The sequence below is a fragment of the Crocodylus porosus genome, unplaced genomic scaffold (genome assembly GCF_001723895.1).
Source record: "Crocodylus porosus isolate Cpor-Errol unplaced genomic scaffold, CroPor_comp1, whole genome shotgun sequence".
NCBI lineage: Eukaryota > Metazoa > Chordata > Crocodylia > Crocodylidae > Crocodylus > Crocodylus porosus.
In genome coordinates, this window is record NW_017728886.1 from 148,213,545 (window position 1) to 148,237,275 (window position 23,731).

The 23,731-nt window shown below is 41.9% G+C and overlaps 1 protein-coding gene across 1 annotated transcript in view; it reads right to left on the reverse strand.

The window, feature by feature from the left end:
• The window catches only part of ECI2 (enoyl-CoA delta isomerase 2), a 65,124-nt gene that overhangs the window by 36,128 nt on the left and 5,265 nt on the right, over positions 1–23,731 (reverse strand). The window contains exons 2-5 of the mRNA XM_019538832.1: positions 19,737–19,856; positions 19,202–19,271; positions 16,605–16,695; positions 14,289–14,409 (exon numbers count right to left, since the gene is read on the reverse strand). Of these exons, the coding sequence (XP_019394377.1) occupies positions 14,289–14,409; positions 16,605–16,695; positions 19,202–19,271; positions 19,737–19,856 (402 nt within the window). The remainder of the gene's footprint in view (positions 1–14,288; positions 14,410–16,604; positions 16,696–19,201; positions 19,272–19,736; positions 19,857–23,731) is intronic.

The window sequence follows — 23,731 nt, forward strand, 5'->3', positions numbered from 1 at the left end:
GATGTAAAAGTTCCTCCTTCTGCACACGTGGTCAGGAGAGAGGGGATAAAGCCAGCTGGGCAGTTTCCCTCGGGGGCAGCAGAGTGTTTGATCTTTTGTCTCTCTCTCTGACCCTATTTGCAAATATATACCTTTTGTGTTGCTAATAGAGTGTGTCTGTGGCTGAAGGCTTTTTTCGCCTCCCGAGAAACGAACCGCAATTTTTACATCAACCTCTTTGTGAAAGACAAGGTATAAACAAGCACTCAAGCAACATACTTCATAGGACTGTGCAAAATGGCACTGTTCCATTTTGTTGGAACAGCATTTTGTTTCAAATTTCGTTTCAGTTGAAAACCACTGTTCCATTTTGTTTTGTCGAAACAGTTTCACTGTTTCGACATTTTGCCGATAGGCTATAATGGGGAAGCTCAAAACAGCCTATAGCTATGTCATTTCTGGCCTGACTTGGATGAAACTTGCAGGAATGGTAGCCCCTTCTGAGGACATGAAGCCTGCTGAGTGTCAAGGAGATAGGGGCAGGGGTTTCAGGGAAACTGCACCTCAAAGTCCTGAAAGCAAAAAACTCATGTCACATGTATGTGTTAAGCCACAGCAGGGTCAAACCTGCAGGTATGCTATCCCCTGCTGCAGCCACAAAGCCTGCCAGCTGTCAAGGAGATCAGTGCAGGGGGAGTCTGGGATCTGGGGCCTTGCACCTCTAGCTGCTGACAGACAACACTTGTGACATGGGTGGGTGACACTCTGTGTGTGTTAAGGTGCGCCCTCACTCAGCTGACACCAAGGCAGAAAGCAGGGCAGTTCAACCAATGCTGCCTTTATGCAGTTTTTCCATCCCTCCCCCCAGAGCACTGGGATTGGAAGGGACCTTAGGGAAGGATGCCAGTCACTGGCCAACCACACAGTCAATAATGAGAGCAGTCCTTCCCCCCCACTCTTTCTCCCTCTCTCCTGACTTTAGTTGCTGTTTCCCTGCAGGCAAGCCCAGCTTGAGCTTCGAAACTCAAAACTTTTCGAACATTTTGAAATATTTCGACTTGCCTTGTTTTGTTTTGAGGCTGTTTCTAAGCTCTCTATTTCATTTCAATTTCGCTGTTTTGAGCTTGAAATGAGTAGAAACAGCGTTGAAACGAAACTGCTGGTGAAATTTTGCACAGCCCTAATACTTTATTTGTTTGACAGGGTGGGAGGGAGAGTTCAGAAACCTGTGAGCAGTACAAGCACATGCAGACAAGCACCTCATAAGGTTCCTGTAGAATTCAAGCCTTGCTGGTCCTGCCCTCTCCACCTTCAGTCTGTGCAAGGTTTGGGAAAGCAGCTCCTTCACCCAAGGGGAGCCCAGCTGATGTCTCATTTCCAGCACAGCTGAAAAGAGGGCCGAAGGGCTGACTACCCCTGCCAGAAGCTTTCCAGCCCCCCTTGCTGGCAAGTCTTGGCAAAGCAAGTTCCCAGGGCACTTTTTTCCCCTCTGGGATAGCATGACAGTTTCCATCAAATAGTATTATCTGTTGTTTGATGGAAATAATGGGCTTTTATATACAATTTTTGTGTCCCATGATGCACTGGAGGTCTGCTGCTTCGAAGCAGACTTGATTAATTGAGCCTGCTCCATACACAAGCTAATGTGAACTGTGTTGCACTGCATGCAGTTGTATAAGTAGTGAAATGCATGTTAGCTTGCAGAAAATGGTGGCAGTGCGCTTTTGAACTAAAGTACCTTCTATGTGTGTTAGTTCAAAAGTGCACCACTGCCATTTTCTTAGTGCTGATGCACATTTTGCCACTTATACAACTGCATGTGTCAGAGCACCGGGCATGCCACTTTTCAAAGTGCCTGGTGCTGTGGCACTTGCATCTGTAAAAAAGCTAAATGTCTGCCAGGGGCCTTAGTATCTAAAAATGAAGTGTCTGTTTTGAGTATCTCAGAAAATAGAAACTCGCAGGCTTGGCAACAAATTAGCAAGACAAATTAGCAAACGAAACATATTCTCAGAGGCAGAGCTCAAATATTTTGTACCATCAGACTGAAAGAACCTTACAATTACTTCAGACACACAATTATAGGTCCTTAGTTTATAGTTTTCCAGGCTGTGATGTAAAACACATTTAGTAAATAGCCTTCAGAGATTCATTACAGAATACACTGGCTTTTTAATGCAATACATGAACCAAAATAGTTGAAACAGCAATAGCTTTATGTGGCATAAACCCAGGCTTACACTATCAGAGAGATTTCTTTTTGGAACTGCATTTTTCACTAAAAACAAAGTTAGACATGATTTGAGCAGGTAACATTGGCAGCAAGGAAAATTAGTTTTGTTTTTGCTTTGCTTCATTTCTGCTTCAAATTGCAGGCCACATTCATACACAGGACTAAAAGCAGGGATTAACTTTTTCTCTTCTTGCTCAGAAAATTTAATTTTGAGAGTCACTGAAGGAACAAAAGGCTTTCCACCTGGTGTACAATCCTGATGAAGTGAATCCTACTGTATGGCTAGCAGATGAAAATGTAAAATTGTTTACTGGCATTACTGAAATCCAGCTTTGCAGGGGGGGAGTTTATAATGTACTTGAAAATAATATATAACTGTAGATGACTTTGTCCTTGAAGATTTGAAGTTTCAGGTGATGATAGTTATTACAGATAGTGAGTCTTTTTTTTTTTTGTCCTGAGAATAGGTCCAGTTCTCAGGTTGCTTCAGTGCCTTTGTGCTCTACATGCGAGTTGAGAAATGTAGCATCTGTGTAGGAGAGCTAATTCCATGTTGCCCAGACCCAACAACTGGTGATACATGTTAGAAAGAATATATTTAGGTCCTTGAAAGAACCCACTTTATCAAACTGTACTGATACATGGTTTGTCTAGATGGAAAAGAAAATAGAAAAGGAGAGGGAATCAAACATTTTGGGGGATGTACACATTTTCATTCTTTGCTGTTCATGAAACCTGGACCTAACTCAAGAAGTTTCAACATGTTTTGGGGGGTTTTAGATGAGTTGATCTTCTGTGAAGTTGTATTGTGGAGGTACTAGACCAGGAGTGGTGCTGTACTAGACAGCCTATGGTGTACTAGACAGCCTATGGTGTTGTCATCTCACTGGTGGGACACCTCATAGGACCAGAAATCTGGCTGGGGGCAGGGGAGGAGCGGCAGCTCCGCTCACCTGCTGCCAAATTTCTAAACCCACAGGAAGCACTTGGGTGGAGGGAAAGAGCAGTGCTGGGCCCTTGGGGCCCAGACCTACCAAGGGGCATGGGTTGGGGGTGGCACTGGGGCCCAATCGCAGTGCATGGAGCACAGAGTTGGTGGTGCTGGGCCCCCAGAGCCCAATCCTGGCACACGGGGCTCTATTGGCCCATGGACCAGCCCCAAGCTGCTTATCTAGCCCGAAAGACCAAAAGGTTGAGCACCACTTTACTAGGCCAGGGACACAGATGGGGTTGAAAAAGCTGAGTATCTTGCTCTAATATTTTTAGACTTAAAATGTCCCCTTTTCAGGGGACAACTACTTAATATATACACAAGTACAAATGTGCCAGTTCCTCCATGGTAGAAAATAAGGTTGCTGCCCCTCCCTCAAAATCAATGCCACTTCCTTCCTATGGTAAGCTCCTTCATTATTCTTAAACAAGGACAAATGAACAAAAAAGCCCTGCAGTGGAATTGCTTTTTTCCCTTTACTGTCACTATAACGTATCATTTCCTGTCCATGCAGTCAGTTTCTTTACCATTGTCTCGCTTCAGAAACCTGCTTGTACCTCTAGGACAGCTCAGATATGATTTTTATTTTATGCAGCTGGGGAGGAATCTGATTTCCTGCTAAGGTAACATAAACATCATCCATTTCCAGCAGTTTACTTTACTTACTTACTTTAGCTGTGCCCATTATTTTAGGGAAGGTGTAAGTAGAGCAGCCTTCTGGAGTTTGACCAAGTTGGATAAAAGGAGTCTGAAATGTTGCCTGTATATATATATATAAAAACAACAACATGTGAAATTATACTACTTACTACTCCCATTGTAGTGGGCATCGTATAAACACAACAGAAAGACAGCTTCTGTCTCATAGAGGTTACAGTCTGTTGGCCAAGAGCCAACAGGTAAAGAAAAGCAGAGACATATTCAGCAACAACCTCTGAATTCATAACAGATAGGTAGAGTTGTCATTGATAGAATTTCAGAAGGAAGCAACTAAGAGCATAGACTTAGGTTTCTTTAATATTTTTTTCACGAGAACATCAATGGGCTGAATGTATGTGTTTGACTAATTACTATTGACGCCCCTGTCTCTCAAACTTGATGAAAACCTACACAATACAACATATAGAAATACAACATAAAACTAGTTCTAATTAATATGTTTATATACAATTTCCTATGCTTTTTAGAAGAAAGAAGGTGAAAGTGAGTTATGTACATTGTAATAGCCATTCACCATGCATGAACAATTAAAACCTCTGCTGTTGGCATTGCAGCACTGATTTTTACTTGAGCTCCTGTTTTTGTCCACTCACATAGCTATACTCTTGCTTCTTCAAGGATAAATTCTACACTAGATTGAATGAAATCACTTGAGAGGTTTGTGTCATCTATCCATTTCTTGCACACACTGGTGTGAACATCATTAATGTTCATACAAACACATTGTCTGCCCAAGCCCAAAGAGTAGGAAAAGGGAATACTATTGTTCTCATTTTACAGATATGGAATTAAGGTCAAGAGTGAAGAAGTAGCATACTTAAGGCTACCCAGGAAGTCTGAAAAAAACAGTTCTCCTGAGTCCAAGTCCCTACATCCTCTCTACATAGTTAAGTTAAAGAAGCCAGGGCATGTGACTCAATGTAGTGCAGACTACCCATGTGTGAACAGTATACCCCACTGATTCATTAGTTCCCATTAGTGACCTCCAGACTATCCTGCCTCCTTATTTTTCCTACTGTTGAAAAAAATTGTTTCCTTATATTGATTGTAAATGCTCTTTAAGCATTTTCAGACCATTAGACCCAATCCAACCCTCTGTACCAACCTGAAAGGCTTCCTTTCCTCTACCAACAGCTTTTTCATTTTTTGCAGAATTTTTTGTATGGACTTTTCTCCAGTGAACTCTCTCCATCCACCCTGTTTTACTTATGTTCTTCTGCTGCTTTTAAACTCTCTGGCTTTCCTTAGTGTCACTTCTTGTAAGTCTTTTATCAGATTTGTATTTTGCTCTGCACTGAAATGCTTTAAATTTTCAGCATCACTCTTATTGTCAAGATGTCCAAACTGTAAGTGTGGGTTTAATAATCTTTTATATAATGAGTGAATGGTGTATATTTTCTCCAATCCTTGGTGCTTGTGGAGAAATTACACCCCAGTCTGTCTCGCTGCCGCAAGCAGACAGCCCCTACCACCTGTTTCATTGACCTACATGGTTACATGACTGTGTAGAGAAATTTTATAAGCCTACATGACTGTGTGGAGAAATTCATGATGGATGGGGGGAACCTGCTTGTCCTCTGTGCTGTGTAACCCTAAACTCTCACCTGAGGGTGCTGATGTTTTTTGAACTGACCAGCCGGCATCAGCCATGGTCTGAAAATATTGGTTTATGGTTGGGGTCCAGGTGATGAGGTCAGAAAAGTAATTTAAGGGCCCCTCCATCCTGGAGGGAGAAGAGACAACTGGGGAAACACAGAACCAGCTAAACAGGCTCTGGATATATAAATGAGTAACTTACCTGAAATCTAGCTAGTCTACTAGGATATGTATTTTAGTTCCATATTCAAAAGGTCTTCAAACCCCTTTGGTTTTGCTCAAGGCGTTTTACTCTAAAATCTCTTTTGTCTACATCAACCCCATTCCTTCTCCCTGAACAATCAAAGGCTACCTGCATGCAGCGAGCTGGCTGTGGGTTTCTGTGGAGAGAGGGTATAGGCAGCCGTTATAGCTCCCTTGACCCAGCTAGCTAAGGCGGGCTCAGCTTTTCAGTGTCTCCCTGTACTGGAGGCTGCTTGTGAATGCTTCAAGCAAATAGAAGCACCTCAAAATCCCATGGTGGGTTAAGCACCTTCAAGGTCTACAGGGCCTGTGTAGCCTGGGCAGCACAGAGTCCTAACAAAGACCCAGGCCCAGGTGGTGGCAGCAATTGCCCCAGGCATGCTCCAAGAAGTGGGTCAGCCTGGCGTAGGTGCCCCAGGGGAGATGCATAAAGCAGGGTTATGGTCGGGCACAGTGGGGTGGGTGGCTCAGCACAGTAGTACCCCTTACTGCCCTGCCACAGTGCTTTACTATAATATCAATAATAGCAGTTTTGTTTTTTATGTTGTGCTTAGATTTTCACCTTCTGGAACTACTCGTGTCAGTTTTGTGTTGATGTAACTCTGACTAAAGCAGCATTGTTCTTGATCCATACAAGTCAGGGAACCATCCCTATTACATTTCATTTTGAATTAGAAAATTAATCAGAAGTATTAAAAAAAATCTTCAGGGGGTTTTATTAATGGAAAAAAAATCAAAGGTAAAAAAAGAGACGGGCAACTGTAATATGCTGCCAAGCCTCTATTTCAAAATCTGGATTATAAACTTTCTTTTGCCAAGTAATAAAAACCTGCTGAATTTACTTCCTCATTAGTATAAGAGCTTTTCCCACCACAGAGACCAATTCATTCTCTTACTACTTAGACCTGCTGCTGTTCAGTGGAATTGAAACTGTGAAAAACACAGTAAAAATTACCCCTCTTTTCTCAACCAGATTCTTCTGCTGCTTTCTGCTGTAGTTCTTGCTCTTGACCCTGAAGTGGATAATCAAAATGTATCGCATCTTGAGGCAAGAAGTGTTAGATTCCTCTCTTTCCACACAATATGATATGAACTGTATCTCAAAATATGAGGCTACCTTGTTTTCAACAGTAATATCTTTTCTTAAAGCTTCTCAAAAAACAGTTATAATTTCTGAAAGCCTTATTTAAAAAAACAAAAACCCTCAAACTAAATAATGCTCACATCATGAGCAGATTAATCCAAAAACCTGTCTGGAAGAGAGAAGACTTCCTGGCCCTTGACTAATCTTGAGATGGGTAAAGCTTGTGGTTCTCAACCCTTTAGACTCAAGGCACTGCTCTATAACTTTTCTGAATTTAGTGGTACCCCCTTTCAAAAACTGATTTCACTCATTTGTTTGACTATTATAAAGCAATTATTTTATTACAAAGAACACAGAAAAAACACAACAGGTCAGAATGTTTTTGACACTCTAGATTTTTATTTGAAATCTCTGGGTTTAATTTGTGAATCATGTGTGGGTAGTTGTATCCTTAATAGCACTAATATTGCACAGCACCCTTAAAAGGATCTTGAGGCACCCTGGTTGAAAATTTCTGAGTTGGACATCCGAAAATTATCATAGACTTAAATGGGTATTGCACATACCTAATGCCACAAAAATACTGATTATTCACCACGTGGGCAATGCCTGCTCTTCCAGGGTTCTTTGTAACAGCAAATCCACTGCCTTCCAGACACATTTCAATAAATGCACCTGAAATTTCATTTCAGTTTGCAAATTCTCTTGAGATAATTCATGGAGTACTGAGGTGCAGGGGGAGACAAGGAAATCTATGAATAGCTCAAAAAGGCTGATGATAAATTAAGACATACCTGTTATACATTTAATGTACCATAGATACTTATCATTTTGCATTATACAGCAGAATTAGATTCTGCAGAAAGCTCCCTTGTGAATGTAGTTCATTATAAAGAAAATACAATATTCATGTAACTCACAAATGTCTTTAAATTTATTCAGCCTTAAGGGTTTCTTAAATTTCACTTTAAATCTCTACTCCATTAGCATCCAGATTCACAAGTGTCAACATGAATTTGTCTCATAAATTAATTTAATAATCCAAATATCAAAAGTAATTTCACACCTGGAACTCTTTATTTGATACTCAAAAGGTTATGTAGCTGTATTGACCACAATCTCTGAAAGAGACAATGAATCTTGCATCTAGATATCAATAGCTTTTTCCTAATATTTGCTTTGTCTTTGCTTCCCTCAGAACAGCAGACTGAGACCAATACTATTTTTTAATCATTCTGGAAATGTTGTAAACATCATCACAATAAATGTGTGTAAAGGAAAGGAGACTGAATTATTATCATGAGTTTGCTATTTGAATATCTTGCTAGCAAGCAACCTAATTAAAAGCTTTATACTATTTGATATCACATCCAGCAAGTCAAAATGCATAGGTGTACCACACCACCATCATAACATCATTTTAATTTTAGTACTTAATAATGGCACTTTTTGCATGATATTGTAACTGTTTTTTAAAGGCTTCTCTAAGAACTTGGTACTATTAGCTTTTGCTGGTGTACTTGAAATAAACTATATGAAGGGTGCAGGAACGAACCATCCTCACGTGGAAGAAAACTACTAGCAAGCATACCAGAAGACCAGCTTGACTTAGTAGGGAACTCTTCAATGAGCTAAAACACAAAAAGGAAGCTTACAAGAAGTACAAACTTGGACAAATGACTAGGGAGGAGTATAAGAGTTGTTTGGACCTGCAGGGATGAAATCAGGAAAGCCAAAGTGCAATTGAAGTTGTAGCTAGCAAGGGACCTAAAGGGTAACAAAGGCTTCTACAAGTACGTCAGCAACAAAAGGAAGATCAGGGAAAGTGTGGATTCCTTACTGAAAAGGGAAGGCAACCTAATGACAGACAATGAGGGAAAGGCTGAAATGCTTAATACTGTGTTTACCTCAGTCTTCACAGGCAAGGTCAACTACCAGACTATTGCACTGTTTAGGGAGGAGGTGAGCAGTAAGCCTGTGCGAATAGGGAAGTATTTGATTTGGATTTGGATTTGGCTGACTTGGAGGACTGTGATTCAATTAGGAGACTTGGATCACTGTCCCTAACCTATTTGGCCACATCTGCTTTGGAAGATTTGGTGCTGATTCAGAGAGATTTGGTGGTTTGGATTGGCTGGGGAGATGTGGGTGTGCCTGCTCTGGCTGTGCCTCCTTCAGCTGTGCCCACCTCTCCTTGGGTGGGGGAAGCCACGGAAGAAGCCCCCATAGCTACCCTGCCCATCCCCATCCCCCACCCCAGCTGGGCAGCTTGTCCCAGCCCCAATCCCTCCCTCCCCCACACCCCTTCTCTCCCCCCTCTGTCCACCACAACAGACCTGCCAGCTGGAGGCAGCTGTGTCAGCTATCTATTTAGTCTATGGCCAAATCTCTGAAGCAGCCAAATCTTTTCCAAAGCTTTTCTGAATTGATTCAGATGCATCGTATCAATTCAGAGATTTTAATTGGTTCCCAGATTCGATTTGGATTTGGAGATTCGGTCCCTGAATTTGGCCGAATCTCCTTCCGAATTGAATCAGCTACAAAAGCATTGCATAGCCCTAGTGAGCAGCCAACAGTAATGAAGGAACAGGCTAGGGACTGTTGAGAGAAACTAGAGGTGTACAAAACCATGGGACCAGATGTGATGCACCTGACAGTGCTAAGGGAGTTGGCTGATGTGATTGCAGAGCTGCTGGCCATTATTTTTTAATAACTCATGGCAGTCAGGAGAGGTCCTGGACTACTGGAAAAGGGCAAATATAGTGCCCATCTTTAAGAAAGTAAAGAAAAAAGATTCAAGGGAACTACAGACTGGTCAGGCTCACCTTGGTCCCTGGAAAAATCACAGAGCAGGAGCTCAAGGAATCTATTTCTAAGCACATGGAGAAGAAGGTGATTAGGAACAGTCAACATGGATTCACCAAGGGCAAGTCGAGCCTAACCAACCTGATTGCCTTCTATGATGAGATGACTGATTGTATGGATGCAGGGAGAGCAGCAGATGTGATATGCCGTGACTTTAGCAAGGCTTTTGATATGGTCTCCCACAACATTCTCACAGGCAAGCTAAAAAAGTACAGGTTGGATGAATAGTCTGTAAAGTGGAAAGAAAACTGGCTGGATCATCAGGCTCAAAGATGGCAACTGGTATCAAATGCAGTGCCCCAGGGTTTGGTCCCGGGGCCAGTTTTGTTCAATGATTCATCAATGATATGCAATAGGGGACGGAGTGCACCCGCAGTAAGTTTGCAGATGACACCAAACTTACTTTTTTTCTTTTTATGACCAGGTCATGAAATGCTTAGATGAAGGAGTTGAGGTAGATGTCATCTGCTCGGATTTTAAGAAGGCCTTCGATACTGTATCTCATCCTATTATCATAAACTGAGTGACTGGTGACATAGATGACTACATGGCAAACTGGCATAAGCGGCGCACCCAGAGAGAGGTGCTGGATGGGTTGGTATCAACCTGGAAAGATGTGGGCAGTGGGGTCCCCCAAGACTCAGTCCTTGGACCTGTGCTTCATCAGTGTCTTCATCAGCAACTTGGAGGAGGGTGTGGAGAGCACTCTGTCAAACTTTTCAGATGACACAAAATTATGGGGTAAAGTAAACACACCTAGTGGGGAAGGATCAAATCCAGATGGACCTGGACAAGTTAGAAAAGTGGGCAGAAAAGAATAGGATGAAGTTCAACAAAGACAAGTGCAAAGTGCTGCATATAGGGAGAAGGAATCTCCAACTCACCTATAGGCTAGGGGATAACTTTCTCAGAAGCACAGCAGTAGAAAGGGATCTTGGAGTCATAGTTGACTCCAAGATGAATATGAGAGGTCAATGTGATAAGGTAATCAGTAAAGCTAACCACACCCTATCACGCATTAGCATGTACATCATAAACAGGTCCAGGGAGGTGATACTGCCCCTCTATGTGGCATTGATCAGGCTGCACTTGGAGTACTGGGTCCAGTTCTAGGTGCTGCACTTCAAGAGGGATGTGGATAACTTTGAGAGGGTCCAGAGGAGGGCCACTTGTATGGTTAAGGGCATGCAGGCAAGGCCCTACGAGGAGAGACTGAGGAACCTGGATCTCTTCAGCCTCCGCAAGAGAAGGCTGAGAGGGGATCTTGCGGCCATTTACATATTCATCAGTGGGGGGAGGGGGAAGGCAGCAACAAATTGGAGGTGCTCTGTTTACCAGGGCACCCCTTGGAATAACCAGGAACAATGGCCCCAAACTGACAGAAAGCAGATTTAGGTTGGACATCAGGAAGAACTTCTTTACAGTAAGGGTTCCCTTACTGTATGGAATGGGCTTCCAAGGGAGATGGTGCTCCCCCTACCTGGGAGATCTTTAAGAAGAGACTGGACAAGCACTTGGCTGGGGTCATATGACCCCAGTGCTCTTTCCTGCCCAGGGCAGGGGGTTGGATTTGATGATCTACTGAGATCCCTTCCAACCCTAACAACTATGAAATTATGAAACCAAGCTGGGGGGAGAAGTAGATATACTGGAGAGCAGGGCTAGGATTCAGAGAGATGTAGACAAATTGGAGGACTGGACCAAAAGAAATCTCATGAAGTTTAATTAGCACAAGTGCGAAGTCCTGTGCTTGGGATGTAACAGACTCATGCACTGGTACAGGCTAGGGATTGACTGGCTAAGCAACAGCTCTGCAGAAAAGGACCTGCGTCTTAGGGTGGACAATAAACTGAATATGAGCCAACAGTGTGCCCTTGTTGCAAAGAAGGCTAACAGTATAGTGGGCCTGCATTAAGTAGGAATGTTGCTAGCAGATCAAGGGAAGTGATTCTTCCCCTCTTTTTAGCACTGGTGAGGCCACATCTGTAGTACAGTGCCCAGTTTTGGTCTCCCCCACCCCACTACAGAAAGGGTGGAGATAAACTGGAGAGAGTCCAGCAGAGAGCAACAGAAATTATCAGGGGCCTGGAGCACATGACTTCTAATGACAGGCTGAGGGAACTGGGCTTAGTTAGTCTTGGAGAAGAGAAGATGGAGAGAGGATTTAATAGCAGCCTTCAGGGAACCTCCTTTCAGGTAGTTGAAGGGGGTTCCAAAGAGGATGGAGCTAGACTGCTTTCAGTGGTGGCAGATGACAGAACAGGAAGCAATGGTCTCAAGTTGCAGCAAGGAAAGTTTAGGTTAAATATTATGAAAAACATTCTTATTACCCTCCTAGTGAAGCACTGGAACAGGCTACCTAGTATGGAATAGTTATCCTTGGAGGTTTTTAAGTCCCGGATAGACAAAGTTTTGGCAGAACGATCTAGTTGGAGACCATCCTGCTTTGAGCAGGAGTTTGGACTAGATGACCTCCTGAGCTTCTTTCCAACTCTAATTTTAACTATGAATACTGTTTAAGTATTCTTTATAAAAGTAGATTTTCACTTCTAAATTGTTTTTATATTTCTCAAAAACAACACAGCCTGGGAGAGGGAGGCAGAGAATGGGAGAAATGGTGAATTTGTTGATCTGTCTAGGATATGGTTGAAATTATGGTTTTAAATAAAAAAGAAACAGCAACTTCAGATTCACGGTAGTTGAGTAATGACTTGTACAGAGTCTGTTTTAGGTTAAAACTTGTTGCCAAGTTGTCTGTATAAATAAATGTCTTGAAGGCTGGATTAGAATTGTATTTGGGCACTTTCTACCGTATTTGGGCACTTTCCAAAAATGAACAAAGAGTGTTGGAATCTAATCTCAGTAACAGCACACCCATATGAATCTGGAACCAGTCCACAATAAAAGTGATTGAAATCCAAGTTACCTTGGATTTACAGGCAGCTGAATGCAGAAATTTACTTGTAGCTACTGCAACAGAGACAGCATATCATATTCTTTGGGAAGTCTTGAGGATAAATAGCAGAAAAAGGATGAAGGTACAAGTGTTTTCTAAATTAGTATGTCTGACGATTTAGGTTATGTTTACAGATTTTTAACATGCATTATTGTTCTGGTAAACATAATCATGGTCAAGGGAGTTAGGATTTAACCCATAAAATTTTGGTTTCAGCTTAGTTTCACAAAAGATTTACCCTTTTCATATGATGAACTCAAAATCATACTAAGTATTGTGAATTGCAGCAATTTTCCATGAAAAAGTTTGTATCGTAAAGTAAATTTAGTTAAAATTGCTCATATTGAACTGAATATCATTACTGGAAAACTTTCATTAGCCAACCTTTTCTACTTCTGCAGCTGCTGGTCAAGACAGCTTCTTGAGAAATGGTATTAAAAATAAATAAATAAAAAAGCACATGTCCCTGTATTTGTTTGTCTAAATTTGTGAAGGCCATGCATAACGGTTCCTCATAAAAAATTAAATTGAGTACAAATGCTAATTAACTGGTCAGTTTGTAAAGATGCCTGGATGTCATTATCTACTTTTTAAGACATAGCATTTGAGTTTAGAACAGATGTCAGGCTTAAGGTTTTATTCTCCTATTCTGTTAGAATAAGAAAAAAAATCTAGTAACCACTGGTACATGATCTATCTAAGTGAGAAAATCTTTCAGGTATGGTTTCATCATAAATACTTGTAATTTAACACTGAAATATCTGAGTACTCTGCAAAATTATTAATCACTACATTTTTCCTGAAGGTATTTCTCTTCCTTCATGGATAGCCAACTCTGGAAACCTTTTTCCCCCAGCTCTAGATTGCAAAACCCTTACAAAAGTGAGCAGTCACTTAAGTTGTCCTACTGAAGTCAGACTACAAGTAGAGTGCTGATAGAAGTGATATTTGTCATGCAATTGCCCAGTTAAAAGTGCTCTACAGCCATCTCCTGACAGAAGTGCATGGCTGCAGAGCTCCTTAAAAGTGCCCAATAGTGCAACTAATTAACCCTCACTAAATGAGGGTTCAGATGAAGGCGCCCCAGTCTCCCCCCTTGGAGCTCCATTCTAGGGTTTGCTCAGTCTGTGCTGCATCCCCTGCCTTCTCCCCCTCCCATCCTGATGACAGCGCTGGAGCTGGTGTGGGCAGGGGCTAGAGGGGAGAGGCTTCAGACACACAATATCTCTCTATTGGATTGGTTTCAAGGTGGGGCTTGACTTTCCCAACCAAACAGCAAACATCTGTTGGTTGAGGGGAAGGGAGGAGGGTCACTGTAGCTCATGACACTTTCTGTTAAGCACCGTGAGTTACAGCAGGGAGCTATACATCTGTCAGCACCCAGAGAGTTGGATGCTGTTAACACCTGTGTGAGAAGGTCCATATTTGATCCTCAGGTTTGGGAGTTTTTTAGGCCAACAGACAAAACTCCATCAACGGAGATTTACGAGTTTTAGGACTTTCAAGTTATGGAAATGAGAAAAGCATTTTCCCTTACTGAAGCTTTAGAAAATTCATCACTGTCTGTGATTCTGCTCAAATCACATCTGAAAACTGAGCAATTCAGCCAGAAATGACTTACCCTGTTAGTAGCATAGACAATGTCAAACAGCCCAAGAAGAGTCACAGAGATTCCAAGAGCTGGACCATTCACCACTGCAACCAGTGGCTTAGGAAAATCAATAAAATGGTTGACAAAATTCCTGCAGAAAAAAGGAGTACATTTTTTTTCTGGTATCATGAACTCTAAATACTCTTTAAAATATATACCAAAAGATCAGTTGACTCTGTATGCCAGCATTAATTAATTACTACTAGGATTTACAACAGAGTTCTTAGTGTTGTCCTAACTTTGCTCTTGCTGAAGTAAACCTCTTAATGATTTCAATGGGAACAAGGTTTTAGGCCTTACCACAGTGTTTTGAATCCCCCTCTGCTTCTATCACATCAAACCTCAAGTGACTGACTCTTTCTTTCTAAATCAAATTTTTGGAGGTGTGCTTGTAAAAGATAGACTAAGAATTTTATAGCTTTAGTCCAATATTCAGCTGGTAAATATATAAAAAAGGAGGTTTTAAGCTGTTGGTAAAAATTTTAGCGCCGATTCCCCCACTTCTCCCCCCCCCCATACTGCTGCTTTTCGTAATCACTACTTAGTCAAGCAAAGTGTCTATTGGTGTTTCTTATGGTGCAACAATTTGCTAAAACTAAAATGACATCCGAATCCAATGTGTGTAAAGAGATCCACATTCTAATTAGGGCTGGATTTTCCCCCTGCCTTTGCACATTGCACTCAACTAGGTCTATCTGGAAGTAATTGCACTCCTTAATCTAAGAAAATTCTTATGGGAATGAAATTTTTTGTGATAGTGTAATTAAATAATAATTAATTCTCAGCTGTGTGGGGAATAGGTGATGGAAGTAGAGATAGGTCTCTCTCTCTCTTTTTTTTTTTAAGCTGAACCGAGTGTTTCAAAAATGTCTTTATACCAGTCCTTCACTTTTTCTTTCTGTGGTCTAACAAATTTTCATTTATTTATTCAAAGTACTGCAGCTCCAAAAACAGGAGGGAGTGAGAATTGCCTTAGAATACCCAGTAGCCTGGGAGGTGGGGAGACCTGGATTCTAGGATCTGCTTCAAAGCAGTGGGAACTGGAAAACAGGTTTTCCTCTTTCTAATCACTGACCTATTGGGCTAAATGGATTGTATTTTGTGGAAGGCCTGGTACAATAGGCACATTCTCAGAACACTGGATTTGAAGGTAGTAAGGAAGGCAAGGGAACAGCTATTTTAAGAAATGTGCTGGTCAGGGTAACCTGCTGACCCTGGCTATTGGGTGGGCCTGGCTGCCAGCATCCTAATTAATCCTCAGCTGGTCAGAGCTGCCTGTATGGATCTGGCTGCCTGCTTATAAGCAATAGCTCTTCCAGAGCTCAGGGGGCTATTGATCAGGACAGATACCTCTGTCTAGCTTTGGGCTTCTGACTCCTTAGTTTCCTAGTACCTGATAATACTATATCTTTGATTCCTAGTTTCCCAGTTCCTGGGTCCTGCCTATTTGTTCCTAGCATCCAAAGTCCTGCATGTTTGTTCCCAGATCTCTGTTCCCTGGGTCCTACTTGCTGGGTTCCTGGTTTTATCTTTGTTCCAGCTCATTGGTTCCTGCCCACAGAATCCTTGTTTCAGACCTCAACCTGGATCCCTGTGCTTCTAACCTGCCTTGCTGGCTCCTTGGCCCCTTGTGTTCCAGACTCCAGTCTAGATCCCTGTGCTCTGACAGCCAGCTCCCGGCTTAGCTTCCAGTCCTGTATAGCTAAAGATACTTGTTCTAAACCCTCTGGCTAGTGACTGTGGTCTGGATCCCTGTCTCATGTTCCTGGGTACCCCATGGCTTGTGGTTCCCTACAGGGTGACTCTCTCCATTCCAGTCCCTTACAGACCTCACCCTCCTGACTTGTCTGCTCCTGAGCTCCTGCTGTAGCTGGGACCCTTGCTTCCCTAACCTTGTCTGTTCCTAGAGAGGCTAATTTGCTCTTTCGAACAGCATGTTTATGGCAGAACAAAGAACTGATGCCAAACCTCCCAAGTCCCATCTTCATCAGATTTCATAGACCGCTCAGATTTGTGAGGTCTCTCTTACTGTAACTGAACCGAAACAGAAACCATCTTGAGAGATTTATGCTGCAGTTTAGCCCCGATCATGTCAAAATAATGATAAGCTTGCATCCTTACTGTCATGCAGTCAAGGGCCCTTGTAAGTAGAGCTCTGTTAGATTGGGACCTTATGGCTATTAAAGTCACTGGAAAGATTCTCACTAGGTCTTTCCACTGCTTGTAATGGGATTTGGCTCAGTCCATTAAAAACTGAATGAGCTTTTAGTAAATGAGCACTCTTACTTTATCCACTCGCCATTGTTTTTTATTATCTGCTCCAAATTTTCTGTGAAATTGTTGAGGTCATTTCCACTAGAGTAGTAATCACCACTTCCTGCAAAAACAAAGGAACTTCACCAACTTATGCAGAGATGCTGAGATGCCACAGCAACAGACATTTAGATTGATAAACACAGGAATTCAGATTGATAAATGAAGCTATGTGCATTTGAAGATGGAGTTTAAGTGAAAAGTTTATGTCTTTATATTTAAGAACTGTTGAGCAGCTACATTTCAAAGTAGGTCCCTTTAGAACTCTTCCTGGTATAAACTGATACGACAGTGTGCTCACAGAGTACACCCCAGACTCATGTGGGCTATATGCTGTTTTAGTTCAAGATGTGTATTCATACATTTAGCACTTACTCTAGAGCAGAGTCACCAAGCTGATAGCCATCCCCATTTTGTTTATTTGTTAGGAATTAAGTAAGAACAAAATTTGTAAGGAACATAATTGTGTGGTTGATTCCAAAGAAATATCAGTGAGAATAGTAGACTCTAAATGGTGCCATTTGGGACTTGATTCCAAGCCCATTACAGTTAATAGAAGCATAGTCCTGCCCTTTGTGGGTGCTTCTACATGAGATGGTTACTATGGAGTAGGTTAATTATCTCCACAGTAAATGTCTTGCATTTACACATCCAGAACTATTAGCCTGGATTAAACTAAAACTCTGCAGTAGGGTAGTACTTATAAGTACAAATACTGCCCCACTGCACAGTTTGTTTGTTTTTTCCTCCATTATAGCACCCATGCAGATGCTGATGGGGCTGGCTAGAGCATGAGGGTGTTTCAGTGCGGGGGCTGCCTGCCAGCTAGCCTTACACTGGAGTACTCTCATGCCCCAGCTAGCCCCTTCTCAGTATGTTGAACCGGAGTCAGAGCAGCCCAGGGCTGGCATGCTAGCCCCCTGGGACCCTTGCCAGCTGGAGCTGCTTCAACTCAGCTCTAGGTCTCAGGTGTACATGCAAACAGCAAGCCCAGGAGCAATAAACTCTGGTGCAATAACCACTGGAGTTTATTATTCCGCATCATTTGCACATGTAGGCACTCCTTTGCACTTGTAGGCACACCCTGTCAGTTGCCCTTTATTGCAGAAACAATGAGTCAGACTCTAGCGTCACTGACATCGGAGTAAATCTTTACTGAATTTGCATGGAATTATTTTGGATTTTACACTGCCGTGACATAAGAATTTGGTCCCAAATGACCATTTCCTTGAGGTGTTTCTTATAGTGCTAACCCTGATGAAATTCTCTAGCATTAATATAAGCAGCATTCCCAGGCTTTTGCTATAATGCAGAATTAAAGGATTGATTAGTCTCCTTTGAAAATGGCATCCACAACCATCTAAGGTGGTATTTCCCAATTTTTTGGAGTATAATTCCATCATGAGCTAGTCCTAATTGCAATTGGAGCCCATCTGGAATAATAGAAAGTATATGGAACTTACAACCCCACTCAGAAAAGTCCTGATCCTGTTTAGGATTTATGACCCCTTAATTTGGGAAACACTATTCTAATGGCTGTAGGCTAGATGGCAGCAAAGATCTTATGCTAGTTCCTACATATGCTGCAATAGAAAACCACAGTCAGGTGGTGGAGAATTTTGTAGCGGCTCATTTAAAAGCAGACAACAATCTTTCAGGTTTGCGTAGAACAGCTGACATATACCGAGTCCTTGGTCACAACTCTGTGCCCCAAATTCACAGCATGCAGCAGGTGTAAATCTGCGTTGGAGGGGACTTTTGCTGCAGGGGAGCCCAAGTTGTGAAAAATTGTGTATTTGTTTTATTTAATTTTATTCACAATGGCATAACAGTTGGTATCCAGGGCAAATGCTGCTGGGGGGGATTTGCGTGCAATTCTGACAGTGGAAGTTGGGGGAACCGTGGGTTCTGGAGGCTGCAGTTTCCAGGGGCAGGGGGTCCAGGACTGAAAGCAAACATAAGGGGCACACCAGTTTCAAGAGTGGGGGATGAGACCTGCAGGTTCAGGAGAGCCACAAGTTCTGAGAAGGGGTGGGAGGTCTGGGTTTCAAGAGTGAGGGTGGAGGGCAGCAGTGTTACCTATGCCAGGACTCTCTTACACAGTCCCAACTGAGCTGCTGCTGCCACCACCACACACATTCTGCCTACCTCAGCTGAAGTTCTAAAAACATCAGCACCTGGGGCCTATTTTGAACTTCTTGGCATGGATGTGTTGGTAGGATGCAGATTCCATAGAGATGGGGGTGCAATTCCAGCACCCATTTTAACTTGGTGCCTGGGAAGGTACCCCTCTTGCCTACACCTAAATATACTCCTGGCATGTCAGAGTCTGGAGAGTTATTCACCCCAGGAACTGTCTGCCTGTTTATTGCCCAGAGATGCCATTTATTTTGAAGCTCTAATGGAGCTGTTGCTGTGTGGGCAACCTGGAAGGATGCCAAGGACACAGAATCCCTTTTTGCATTTTTTCCACTCTGCTGAGTTCTCATCCCTGTCACCCACATCTGTTGAGGGGATGATTTTGCCCCCATTATGAGCACTCTGACTGAGGCACCCATCAAATGTGATACCTGTTACAACAGTTATAACAGAGTCGTCCTTGGCAGCTTCTTCAAGCGCTTGCTTAATTTCTCTGTACATCTGTGTAAAAGGAGGATGGAAAAGAGATTACGTGATTCTGGCAAGCATTATAGAAAGTTAACTCCATAGCAAGAGTCAAAGAAAAGGACTTCCTTATTATAAAATGGAGACAAGTGTGATAATAGACTGTAGGGGCCATAGTTCCATCTTATTTACGTTTGTCTTATGCTGACTTCATTTGAGCTGCTCATCAGTTATACTGGCAAAAATGAAGGTGCTTTTGAAGTTCCCTCTCATCAAACTCAGTCTGCTTCAAAAGCCCTGGTCTTGAAAGTGTTCATTAGCTCGCTGTATTTTTAGTCATGTGACTTTTTGGTATTCATAATTGTAAAAATGGTTTGTGTAAACTGAAGGTTATATTTATTGTCTTGCCCAGATAATTCTAATGGATGGCATGCATGAAACTTGAGATAGAATTTGGGGTATATGTCAACTAGTTTTCACAATTTGCATTACTCTACTTACCACAAGGTTGATAGCATTTTTTTTCATTGGACGATTTAGCACAATCTTTGTGATGTTGTCTTTAGTAGAAACTTGCAGTGTTTCATATTTGCATTTGCTACTGGTAGAAGCAACTTCTTCCTGAACAGGAAAGTTTGAAGACCCAAGTTATACACATGAACAGGTAAGTAGAAAGTCACTATCCTGTTGTAAATAAAGCATAAATCTAATACAAAATCCAACCATACAAAGCCAAATTCTTCCAGTTAGCCTCTAGTTTCATGTACAATGGTCTTCATACTTTCAAAGAAGCATTTAAAATATAAATGTATAACCACTGGCACATGCAATTGCACATTAGGTTGTAAGCTAAGTGAGCAGGCACACAAATGGATAGGAATTCAACCTTTTGGCTGCTTCTGGTTTTGGATTCCCAACCTGTATCACTTAACTTTGGCATGACTTGCAGGAACTATAGAAAAAACCCCTGAAAATTGGGCCTGTTAAAATTTCTGGTTTGCTACCTTAAAACAAAGACATCTGAAACCATTAATCAGTTGACTAGAACAAGTTCAAACACAAATAGGAACTGTGGGCAGGGGTGAAACAAGTAAGCAAAAAACATTCCTTGACAAATTCAGCTGAAGAGTTGAAAGCACATAATCACTGGTGGTATTTGCCTGATTTTGGGGCATGTATTGCTTGATGAAGCACTTAGATCTTTTGAGAACTATTCAGACATTAGTACCTATGTTGTTTAAAGATAAATAAAGAGAAGCACTTTAAAGTGAATTTAGTGTTAATGGGATGTGCCAAATGGATGAAACTGAAATCTCTTATGTATCAGTGGGACAGCAACAGTCATCCTTTACATCCATTTAATCCCTGGCTTCTCCGCTAGGATAGAGATGAGTGCTGACTGTATATGTGGGTTTTGAGATGCAGGTACTAGGGCTGTGCAAAATTTCACTGGCAGTTTTGTTTCAATGCTGTTTTGACTCGTTTTGAGCTTGAAACCGCAAAATTGAAATGAAACAGAGAGCTTCAAAACAGCCTCAGAACGAAACAAGGCAAGTCAAAATGTTTTGACATTTTCGAAACATTTCAAAGCTCAAGCTGGGCTTGCCTGCATGGAGACAGAAACTAAAGTCAGGAGAGGGAGGAGGGAGAGGGGGGAAGGACTGCTCTCATATTGACTGTGTGGCTGGCCAGTGACTGGCATTCTTCCCTGAGGTCCCTTCCAATCCCAGTGCTCTGGGGGAGGGATGGAAAAACTGCATAAAAGGCAGCATTGTTTGAACTGCCCTGCTTTCTGCCTTGGTGTCAGCTGAGTGAGGGCGCACCTTAACACACAGACTGTCACCCAACCATGTCAAGTGTTGTCTGTCAGCAGCTAGAGTTGCAAGGCCCCAGATCCCAGACTTCTCCTGCACCGATCTCCTTGACAGCTGGCAGGCTTCGTGGCTGCAGCAGGGCCTAACAGGCCTGCAGTTTTCACTCCGCTGTGGCTTAACACATACATGTGACATGAGTTTTTTGCTTTCAAGACCTCAAGGTGCAGTTTCCCTGAAACCCCTGCACCTATCTCCTTGATACTTGGCAGGCTTCATGCCCTCAGAAGGGCCTACCATTGCTGCAAGCTTAATCAAAATCAGACCAAAAATGACAAAGTTAAAGGCTGTTTTGAGCTTCCCCATTATAGCCTTGGGTGAAACATTGAAACAGCAAAACTGTTTCAATGAAACAGAACAGCAGTTTTGCATTGAAATTAAATTCAAAACAAAATGCTGTTCCATCAAAAAGGAACAGTGCTGTTTTGCACAGCCTTAACAGGAACCTTCCCATAAAGAATAGTTTGGCATGGACTCACCCACTGAACTGCTAAATCAGTGGCTCTTCACCGTTTTTAGATTTGAGCACCCCCCCTTCTTAGGTTTCATTCATTTTTTGACTACAGAAAAATAATAAAATAATAGTCCATTATTAATTCCTAGTTGAAATACCTGGGTTTCTTGTGAATCATGTTTGCACTCCTAAGCATACTAACATTGTTTGGCAACCCACAGCATCCTTGAAAGGATCTCAAGGCACTCCAGAGTGCCACAGCACCCTGGCTGAGAATCACTATGTTTGACAGTCATGGTATTAGTACTGTCCAGAGCTGGATCCAACAAGCAATTCCCCTTTACCAGTTCCACAAGTCATACAGCTCCCAAGCATAGCTACCCACTCCCTCTCTCCTTTGAGAGCCTATGCTCATTTGGACACAGTTAATGAGGACAAAGGCTGAAGAACTCCTGCTGCACTATGAATCATGCAGACAAAAATGCACAAAATGAAGTGAGAGCCAGATTGTGACTTGGAAACAAGAACTAGAGCAAGAATTTTTTCATGCAAGAGTCATTGTTAGTTTTGTCTTGTATTTAGCTCAGTGGCTGGACTCCCTTTCTTGTCTGTAGGAAGGCCTGAGTCTGATCTCTGGTATCTGTCAACCATATCAGAAAGCAGTGAGAAGTGGCAAGTGACAGATTTTTCTACAAGTCTAGTACTTTTTCACTTTTTTAAAACAGAAACTTTTCTTGCCAGATGATTTCTTTAAATAAAAAATAAACCTTAACAAAGGAATTTCTCCCCCAGTGCTTACGTTAACAGATTATGTGGTGGTTTCTCAGAATACTGGTTAAAATCCTAAGGAAAGCAGGGAGAAGAAAAAGCAATAAACCTTGCATTTTTCATTAAAGAGTGTACTGTTTGTAGATTGCATATAGGCTACATACTGTAATGAGTATATCCCAGTTTAAGAAAAATTGGTTAGATTACTTAAGACAGGGTAAGTAGCTAAAAAACCTGCTGTATTGGCTTTTATAACACAAAGCAAGTTCAAATCTAGAAAAGGTATCAGTTTCAAAATAGCTGACAGGAGCATAGTGATAGTGAAGTAACATGGCTGACAATGTCATCTAGTTTATTCAAGCAGAAGAACTTTTGAAAAAAAATGTATAAACTTTGTATTACTTATTTTTAGGATCCTTATGTTTAAGATTTGGGATTTTCAAAAATTCTGAAGTGAACTCCTGCTAAATCCAAGGTAACTTTGCCTGAAATTCTGGCACATCTCCCTGGGGATCAACAGTCTTAAAAACTGTGGGAGCCTGGGTCTCTAGGTCTGCCTTTGGGACACTGAACAATAGCCTTGACAAGAATGCCAATTTTACTGAGTTCTAGGTTTGGGAAATTCTGATTTGGTGGAAACTTCAAACAGCATTTGCAGTCTGATTTTTGACTGAAGCCACATTTTAAAAAAATGTAAGCAGGAAAAGCTAGTTTTTATCAGCCCAACTTATATTTAGGTATATTAGGTATTTAGGTGCCTATGTTCCATTACAATTAAGCACTTATTGTATTTTTTCACATACCACATGCCCCCCAAAAAGACACGCCCCTTGTTTTTGGAAGGTAGAACGTTAACAAAAAATCCAGTTGTGGATGAGAATGGACTGCATGCAGCAGCTTACTTGCCCTCAGTCAACTCATTGGCAGTTTCAGGCAAAACCTATATGCTAATTCTTTCAAAGAAGGTGCTGAGTTGGCAACATCTGTTAGCTGCTCAGCTAAAAGCTATTGCCAATTCAGCAGCGGCTACAAAGGGGTTAATACTGGACTCTTCCCCTGTTGCTGGCCTGAAAAGATGGAGTAGCCATTACAGTATCTCCACATTTCTGTTCCTCCATGCTTCTGTACTGGCAAAGAAAATCAGCTTCCCTGCTTAAGACACATCTCCCCAATTTTGTAGAGCTGGTTTTTGGTGGAAAAGGTGCATGTTGCATGCAAAATGTACTTGTTAAAGAAGTTTATTAAATTGGAGCTTTAATGCTGGGATACTCTATGTCCATCTACCCCTCTGTCCTATCAGAACTGAGCCTGAACTAGAAAACCACATCAGAAAACCAAACCCAAACACTGTTCACATCTTGAGGAGGACTTTTTTTTAATCTAAGCTTTGTTCTTTAAGAACA